This window comes from Eucalyptus grandis, chromosome 11 (assembly GCF_016545825.1).
Source record: "Eucalyptus grandis isolate ANBG69807.140 chromosome 11, ASM1654582v1, whole genome shotgun sequence".
In the NCBI taxonomy this organism is placed as follows: Eukaryota; Viridiplantae; Streptophyta; class Magnoliopsida; order Myrtales; family Myrtaceae; genus Eucalyptus; species Eucalyptus grandis.
Genome location: NC_052622.1, coordinates 34,928,345 through 34,937,776, shown reverse-complemented (window position 1 = coordinate 34,937,776; position 9,432 = coordinate 34,928,345). Strand labels below are relative to the sequence as shown.

The following is a 9,432-nucleotide window of genomic DNA, read 5'->3' as shown; positions in this document are numbered from 1 at the left end:
AGGTTTGCTTCTCGCACTCAGGAACGAAGGTTAGTAGGGTGGCAATCGTAAAGCTTGCTCATTTTACTTTCTCTACACTCCTCAACCTAAAGCGCCAATCTCGCTTTAGCCCACCATCAACCCAAGAAAAAGAGAGAAGGAAAGAAGGGAGGGCAAAAAAAAAAAAAACGCACAAAGCCCAGCTTAACAATCACCTTAATGGCCCCGCAAGTGCCCGTCGATGTGTTCGCCGGCAACGGGAAGGCGTGCTCAGTCGACGGAGGGTATGCAAGAAGGGGGTACGTGACTTTTTTGGCAGGGAACGGGGACTATGTGAAAGGGGTGGTGGGATTGGCGAAAGGGTTGCGCAAGGTGAAGAGCGCGTACCCGCTAGTGGTGGCGATGCTTCCCGATGTGCCGGAGGAGCACCGGGACATACTGAGGGCTCAAGGGTGTATCATCCGCGAGATAGAGCCGATTTACCCTCCTGAGAATCTCGTCCAGTTTGCCATGGCTTACTATGTGATCAACTACTCCAAGCTTCGCATATGGAACGTGAGTAAAAACCAAACTCATGAGTCTTGATAGTAGTAGTGAAATAATCTCACGTAGGGAAAAAAAAAAAAGTCAAATGAAAGCTTTTTCAACTTGAACTTTGCCTAGTGACTAAATTGCTTATTTTGCAGTCTTTAACATGCTAAACCACAACTGGATTTCGGAGTTAGTTCATGAGTTTCAAGTGATTTAATTTTATTATTCTTAATTAGATGATCTAAATAAAAGAATAGATGATCTAAATAAAACGATTATATCAAGATAAAACTCTTATCTGTGGTTGTCAATAATAGCCTTTCAAATTTGAGGATGCAAGATGTAATCATCAAGGTGGAATCTGACCCTTTTTTGTTAAGAATCTTTCAGATAAGTTCGATCTGAGTGCGAGGCATGAGTTCTATAAATCATATCATGTGACTGACTGCAAGCAACTATCTATGTTAGCATATGTAGCATTTTTCATATGATTTTTCTTTGATTGAGGTGGTTGGCTAGTTTGGGAAAAATCATGGACAATAAATCGTTTTTTCATACCGAAAATCCCCTCTCTTAGGCTATAGGATCGAGAGGTGGCTTGAAAATAGAAGAAGATCGGAATCGTATCCATCGTCAAAGGTTGCATCGCTGCACGTACGGTGGACGTGCATGCAACCTTTCCCGCATGCAGGACCTCTTGCTATTGAAATCTTATATCCCCTCAAAACGACGATGCGCCGGGCGATCCAATTCAGCGATTTTGATCCGTTTCGTCCGCATATCTGCAGTTCTTAGACTACAGCAAGATGGTGTACCTGGACGCGGATATTCAAGTGTTCGACAACATCGACCACCTGCTCGACGACACGGAAGACGGCTACTTCTATGCTGTCATGGACTGTTTCTGCGAGAAGACATGGAGCCACTCCCCACAGCACTCAATCGGGTACTGCCAGCAGTGCCCTGAGAAGGTCACGTGGCCTGCCGAGATGGGCTCGCCACCTGCCTTGTACTTCAACGCCGGCATGTTCGTGTTCGAGCCAAGCCGCTCAACCTACGAGAACCTTCTCCACACTCTCAGGATGACCCCTCCCACGCCCTTTGCTGAGCAGGTGATTAACTAGAGATAAGCATACTCTGAAGGTTTGTCGCCCTTCAATTTAGCAACGAATGCTTTCTCTTTTTCTCACTTCCTTTTTCCACGATTCTTCATGTACATGGCAGGACTTGTTGAACATGTTCTTCCAGAAAATTTACAAGCCCATCCCTATGGCATACAACTTGGTTCTGGCCATGCTATGGCGCCACCCGGAGAACGTGGGGGAGCTCGAAAAGGTCAAGGTGGTTCACTACTGCGCCGCCGTAAGTAAATCTTCCAGTTGCTTTCATTTCTTATCAAATTTCGATTGTCCAAAAGCATCTGAGTAATGAATCTTCTTTTTCTTCTTTTGTCATTTTAATGGCAACAGGGTTCAAAGCCGTGGAGGTACACGGGCAAGGAAGTTAACATGGACAGAGAGGACATCAAGATGCTGGTGTCCAAATGGTGGGATATCTACAACGACACGTCCTTGGATCTGAGTGCAGAAGACGCCATCGTTCAAGCTGAAGATCAGACCGTGTCGAGGTCGTCCATCATGGCTTCCATGCCTGACCCCGCTATCTCCTATGTTCCTGCACCCTCTGCCGCGTGAGAAGCTAAGACAAGTCTTTCAAAGAGAGTGTTTAAATTAGTCGGTAGTCGATCTGTCCAAGCTGCAGATCAGACGGTATCGAGGGTATCAGTCACGGCTTCCGTGCCTGACCACCGCTATTTTCCTATGTTCCTGCAGCCTCTGCCGCTTGAAGCTGGAGAGGTCTTTTGGAGTGTCTAAATTAGTTGGTGTATTCAATCCTTTTACACCTATTCCAGCTTTGACCTGGTAATTAGTGTTCTAAAATATCTTGGCCTTTCCTTGTTATCTAAAAAGTCATAACGATTACGTAGTGCTTATATAGACATGGTCTAGTTTTATATATGGGACTCTGTTGCGGAAGGATTGATCCCAACATACATTCGCGTTCCCAAACTTGCTTAATTGCTACGTGAGAATCCAGCAAAGATAACCTTCCCAGTGTGAATCGACTAACCACAAATGATCAAGCATTCAGTGGCGAATTCATGACCAACTTCATCTTTTTTTCGGGAATAATCTAACGCTTGAAAAGTATCTATCTACATCAACTATATCTAAACAAGTATTTCACGTTCCCAAACTTGCTTAATTGCTACGTGAGAATCCAGCAAAGATAACCTTCCCAGTGTGAATCGACTAACCACAAATGATCAAGCATTCAGTGGCGAATTCATGACCGACTTCATCTTTTTTTCGGGAATAATCTAACGCTTGAAAAGTATCTATCTACATCAACTATATCTAAACAAGTATTTCGCCTTCATTGCTTTGGCTTATAGCTCGCTATAATCACGTGGACGGAAGAGCTCAAGACATTGCAAGCTGTCGTAGAACCAGCCCCATCATGTGATTATTTAGTGTCGACGGACCTGTTTTAGACTGTAGCACTTGGAGAGAATATATAAATGGTCCCTCTATGATTAGAATTTATAGGCTCATATCTTCTCTACTTCCAGCCTCTATTTTGGGCTGAACCAGGATGGCAGCTAGTTACTAATTATAAAATGGGAAAAGACAAATCTTCTCCTTCAAATAGTCTACCTAAAATTTCAGACTATACAGGAAGCTCTATAAACGAACATGGAAGGAGCTGAATCTTAGGTACTAGGTGGGAAAAACTTCATTTGACCTTGTTACTAGTTATCAAAATGAGAAAAACCGAATCTTCTCCCTCAATAGTCTACCAAAAATTTCAGACTATATAGGAAGCTCCATAAAATTTCCGAAAGCATAACAACTTTCATTATCCAGAAATGGGCGCTGCTGCTTCAGCCGAGACGAGGTCATATTTAACTAATGAGCAAGTGTTTGCCTCCAAATAAATTGGCATGTATGCATCATAGCCTGTGTGGTCATCATCAAGAGGTAAAACCCAGCTAGGAGTCCACCCATTTGGCCCCAATATATGGAGTGTGATATTCTTGGTATTATATATCTAAAAAGTCATAAGAGTCCTCACCTTCTTCACATTCATCTTCGAAGTCCATTTCCTGAAGACAATCATCTTCGAAAAGAAAAGGAACAGGCTCTTTGCATCTCTCAGGTTTCCTGTCATTCAGCACTATGACCGCATCAATCTTGTCCAGGACACATTCTTCAACTATATCCGCCCCAACTCCCATCTGCAAACCAAGAAGAGAGAGACATTCTCCTTGGAATTCCATGTCATTGGAGGACAAAATAAGACCAGCAAGTGTTCTTGCAAGATCAGGGGCATGACTTTGTATCTGCAGATGCAACACCATAAATTGGTGCTCAGCACAACTGCAGTCTTCCTTGTGACAATGCTTAATTGTTCATCATGAATACATACATAGGCAGATACAAAATTTTAGATTGGCCATGTGATGAATAATACTGATTAGCTTGGTCAAGTGATGAATTATAACGAAAGTATTCAATTTTTGCACATTTCTTCTGTACTGAATCTTGTATCCGTCCATTAGCTGACTATATGAGCATTGAGTTGTTGGACTACTTCTGCAAAGCACTATAATAGAATATTTTCTTACAAAATTATGATGTTTCAAAGAACTCAACCATCTCAAGCACCTATCCAAGCAGAGCAGGCAAGTGCACGCCACACACACACACACAGAGATTTACCTTCAGGGCACGATCACTTAGAAGAATTCCCGAATGTTTCTCCTTCATGTCATCCAATGCTAGTTTGGCTGCTTTCTTCAGAAGAGATCTTTCAGACAAGACCTTTAGCTTCGAAGGAGGGAAGTTAACCTTACCAACGAGTCAAGGATTGTGACATAACATATGACGTAGCAAATTATGGTTTACTGAAGAAATAAATTACTTAATAGAATCGGATATTCTGCTTGATAGCAATGGAAGATAACATCAATATGAGCATGTGGTGGCAGGTTTTCCCATTCTAGATAGGCACCACCTCCTTGATCCATGACATTGCCTAGTGTCAAGCCATAACTTTTCCAGTCAATGCTCTTTAATGCAATAAGAGATGACTTGGAAATTGTGGAAGGTAAGAAATCCTTGAAATACAAAACCTGGAAGAAAAAGGCACACTTAACACTGGAAATCAGGTTCAACATTAGCAGGAAAAAAATGGAACATGACCAACATTAACCCCAGTCACTGTGTGATGGTTCCTTGTGAATCAATAAACCATAACTAATGCTCTTGTCTAGTAACAATCCAAACATAGTTTATTAGGAAAGTAAGCATGCCTAGTGTTGAGCTTACACGGCCATGCAATAATATTTCTGGTTCAGAACAACACTATGGAAAAAATATGCAGAGGTTCTATACTTATGGTTTGCGGAAAATGACAACAACCAATTAATTTCTCTCCCTATGCCATCAGAAAATCTCCGCTGATAATGTCAATATCGACAATGTTCAACTAAAGATGCGTGGTGCCAGTACCATTTCCATGCATAATACTCTAAAGTTGCCAGCATTTCTAGCTTAGACCAGGGAATTAAAGGAAGACAGTTTGATTATTTTAGTGTGCAAGCCCGAGGAATGACAGAACCAGCGGGGCATATCACAATACCAATGTTTCAGCACAAGAATCCTGAATCACATAGCCTTCTCTGAGAATGTGCATGAAAGAAGAATAGCAAACTGGCATTCCACCAAAAAACTGTTGGATCGATGATTAATACAGTAGAAGAAAATGCTTCTAAAAAACCTGTGTCTGGTGACCACACTCCATCGAACAAGGACTTGTTTGATCAGAAAACTCGCTTATGATGATTACTGCATCTACTGTTAATCCCGGATTTTGTCTTTCAGAAATTTTTGAGCTGCATATACTTCCCATTCCAGTCCTCAAATGCTCCCTTGAAGATGTAGACAAACATTAAAGAATTTTCGAAAAATGCTGAAACCGCTTGTTTATGACTTAAACAGTTGGATGCGGCTGCTAACTGGATTCAAATATCGTTACTTAGGCAGTGGATTAAGCAATCCAAGATACTTCAAAAACAGTGAATACCATTGATAAAAAGAACATGCATCCTCTTCTTATTTTCATCTACTACTCCACTGGATGCAATAGAAGGCCAGAAGATAACCTTTCAATTCCATGTGGGTAGAGCACCAAGCAAAATGTTTTTTAAGTGAGCCAGGTGGAAGTCCCATTAACAGTGGCATTCATTGACACAGCAATCTACAGAAAACATGCTGAATGAACTAATAATTTATTTCCACTAAATCTATCGGTCAAATGACCACATGATAACACAAAATTATGCCACTTCTAGATGTCTTATGACAGGCCTCAAATACAGCAATGCACTACAGAACCCAAATCCAGTGCTACCTTGCCTAAAAGAACATTAAAAAGACATGACAACAGATGATTTCCACTATAATTTGCAATTCACCATTAACATCAATTTTGCTAGCTGGAAACTTCAATAGGTGAAGCGACTATTTATTCCTGGCCATCAAAGCTGGCTACTGGAAACATCAGGAACCTGCATCATCTTTGCATGTAACTTACATGGCATTTGAAGATAGACCGAGGTTGTTATCTAGATTGTTGCGGCGCTTTAAAATATAATCCTCAAAGCCATACTTCAAACGTTCTACATTTGAAGCTGAAAATGGTGAAGGCATGCTTTCACTTGGCAGGAAAGTGTCCCCACAGCATGATTTATAAACATTCTCATGTTGGACCACCAGTTCAAATGCAATATTCTGCATAAGGATACCAGGATGGTAAGACCTAATGCTAAATATTGTAGAAAAAACCCAGTATAGATATGCCATCACAAGGTGAAGAATTTACAAATTATCATTAGAAACAAAAGACGATACTTCTCCTAGGACATATTGTTTCTTTAGAGTGGTCACTGCCAACATCAGTCAAGGGATGCAAGCTGCTCTGCTTTCAAACCCTAAAATTCCCAAATATGACTAAAGAAGAATCAATCAGAATTATTTTCATCCGTTTTTCTTAAAAAGAGAAGCAAAAACAATATTTAGGGAAGACTTTAAGAACTAGATACTCAAGAAATAGAGTATTTGGACTAACCGGGATGTTCAAAATCAGCACCTGCAAAAAACCAAGACAAAAAGGATTAGACAGAAAGAGGATATTTAAATAACCAGCTTTGAAAAGGAAGAGGCATAGAAGGAATGGATGTGAAGGAGTGAAGTAACAGAAGCTTACCTTGTACAAGATACAAATACTCTTGGTAATATCTTTTCATTACAAGATTGATAATGACAAAAAAACTAGGCAAGAGTAGTGCCAAGAAGCTGGTGAGTAACTTTGTCGTTCAGACATCATATCAGCACGAGTGGATCATCAAGATCCTATTTGATATATAGACCCGATAAGGTGAACTGTGATCCTCTCATGTTATTAATACATGCATGTGTGATTATATGATGCTTTCCTATAACAGCATCTCTAGTTATTTAGCCTTTTAAGTTTCAAAGAATCAGAACAATATGCGAATCTTTATTGCACAAGATGACTGAATCCACCTACGCCTTCAAGAAACAAAATACTTTTGGATAGACAAATTGCATGATCCACTAGTAAAAGAACTAGAACTTCTATGGAGCACAACACACCTTCTCAATGAATTGCTTGATCTCACCCAGAAGAACTTCAAATTTCTCAGAAACAGATAGACACACTTCAGTCCCACTGAGAAAGAAATACCAAAAAGAGTCTTAGCACTACAACTTTAATGGGCAAGAACACTAGATGCACTATAACACTACAATTGCGTATAGTATTGCATGCCTGAATCTCATGCCGTTTTTAGCAATTGAAGGGAGCCTAGTTAGCATATTATCCGTGCCACCTTCTTTTAGATTCAAGTTATAGTAATGTACCTCCTCATCAGAAGCACCTGCAGCATCCTCAGTTGTAAGTAAGAACGCCGATACTTCACAGTGATGGCCTTTTTGCAATGGTTAAGTAAATAACATAGAAATATTGACATTTCAATGGAAGAATGGCACACGTTTTTTTTGAAGGAGAAGGATTTTAATTGTCAAAATGCAAAAAGTTGACAAGGCAATGGATCCTCCACCACAAACCATTGTAAAAGAATGAAAAGAACCGAAACCAATACGCAAAATGACATCTGGGTCCTTTTTTCCTTTTTTAAATAAATTTCATGCGTGTACATAACTTCTGTGAATCATCCACACTTCTTATACAGGGGAAAGGACAATTTTCAGTAAGGACAAATTTCAGTACTTCAACTGAGACAGGAAATTACCAGTAGTTCTCACAGCAAGCGTTCCATCTGCATTGTCCAAAGACCGACTGTGACTAACATTGCACACCCAGTTAAAATCCTCGAATTCAAAACAGCATTCATTTAAGGAAGAAAGCAGGGGCAATGCTCATATCTTCAGCCGGAAGATGTTTCTTTCTCCCAATCGGCCGCATGAATCGGGAACATCGGCCTACTCCTTACCCCACTTTTCGGCGAAAATCCGTGGGTCCGCGACTCTCAAGTCCCGAAACTCTTCCAAGCAACAGGCGGCACCGGTGTCCGAAACTGATTCCAAGGTAAGGCCAATCGTCAAGCCGTTTATCTACCGGAAACCATCAAAACGACGTTTTCTATTTTCGCGCGTTGCGCGGCTATATCCAGGCTCAAAAAAACAACACGAAGACCGCAACGAAGCGCGGGACCAAAAAAGGAGGGACCGCGACGTACTGGAGATCCGGACGACGGGAGAGCCGGCGAGCTGCGAGGCCGCGAGAGCGACGGAGACGCGGCACAGGTCGTCGGAGGCGCGGCATCGCCGGAGAGCGAACGAGATCAGCTGCGACGGAGGAGGGAAGAGGAGGAGATTGCAGCGTGAACGCGGAGAAACCGAAAAAGGCGAGGGCGGAGGGGAGAGAGGAACGCCAGGCCCTCCGTCGGCGATCGCCGGAGAGACGGAGGCGGAGAGGGAGGGAGGGAGAGGAGCGGCGGGAACTTACGCGGCGGCAGAGGTCGGGAATCGTACGGACGGCGTCCATGCCGGCGCCGGAGAGATGGCGGTCCTTCCTCTTCGCGCGGAGGGAAGATGAAGAAGAAGACGAGCCCGAGAGCGTCAATTCTTTTTTTGAATTTATAACTAATACCGCGAAAAACTACACATTAATTTATTTCAAATTAATTTTTTGACCATACTAAATTTACTCTAAATTAATTTTTTTACCATAAACAGTTCCAAATTAATATATATCGGTAACAAATTTTACCATTCACTGTTTGTTTCCGTTAAATTAAAGTAATATCATAAAATACTAGAAACTTCAAATTGATATATCTATTAAATTCAAAGTGTTATCCAATTTATGAATTTAATGATAAAATATAATCAAAATTAATAGATGATAAATTTGTCATAAATATAACACTTTTAGAAACTTTTCTGTTTTTAATTTATTTAAGTATTTTCTTACTAGAAAACAGTATTTAGTTGTGCTTATCAATACATGTTTATAAATCATCCATTTTCATTAAATAATGTTCGTCACGTCTAACTATTAATTATACTTTTTATCTTTATTTTAGTTGAACAATTATACTTTTTATCTTATTTTATTGTAACACGATTCTTTTTCACTTATAAACTATGATAGTCTTGGTATGTCGCCTTCACTTAATTCTTGACAAAAACAAATAGGTTAATTCAATATATTGAATTCAAATTAGTTACTGTCTTCAACATGAATTGTAGTTTTGGGAGAAAAAACATTAACCACTCAAACAGCAACATCGGTTTATATAAATATAGAAAA

The 9,432-nt window shown here is 40.6% G+C and overlaps 2 protein-coding genes across 3 annotated transcripts; one reads left to right on the top strand and one right to left on the bottom strand.

The window, feature by feature from the left end:
- Window positions 1–2,436, top strand: LOC104414203 (galactinol synthase 1). Its single transcript, XM_010025243.3, has 4 exons — window positions 1–534; window positions 1,299–1,622; window positions 1,735–1,872; window positions 1,980–2,436. The coding sequence occupies exons 1-4, from the start codon at window positions 199–201 to the stop codon at window positions 2,202–2,204; spliced, it is 1,023 nt and encodes a 340-aa protein (XP_010023545.1). The 5' UTR covers window positions 1–198; the 3' UTR covers window positions 2,205–2,436.
- A 644-nt stretch (window positions 2,437–3,080) lies between these two features.
- On the bottom strand, window positions 3,081–8,726 carry LOC104414204 (type 2 DNA topoisomerase 6 subunit B-like). 2 transcript variants are annotated; one of them, XM_039305768.1, is made up of 12 exons: window positions 8,626–8,726; window positions 8,357–8,465; window positions 8,111–8,194; window positions 7,910–7,936; window positions 7,426–7,534; window positions 7,251–7,326; window positions 6,703–6,723; window positions 6,169–6,365; window positions 5,353–5,503; window positions 4,512–4,705; window positions 4,293–4,422; window positions 3,081–3,808 (listed from the first exon to the last, which is right to left on the bottom strand). In XM_039305768.1, exons 1-12 carry the CDS (start codon window positions 8,662–8,664, stop codon window positions 3,614–3,616), a joined length of 1,332 nt encoding a protein of 443 aa, XP_039161702.1. In that variant the 5' UTR covers window positions 8,665–8,726; the 3' UTR covers window positions 3,081–3,613. The 2 variants fall into 2 exon arrangements, with proteins under 2 accessions (XP_039161702.1, XP_010023546.2); XM_010025244.3 differs by having other exon boundaries at window positions 3,085–3,913.
- Window positions 8,727–9,432: the final 706 nt, after the last annotated feature.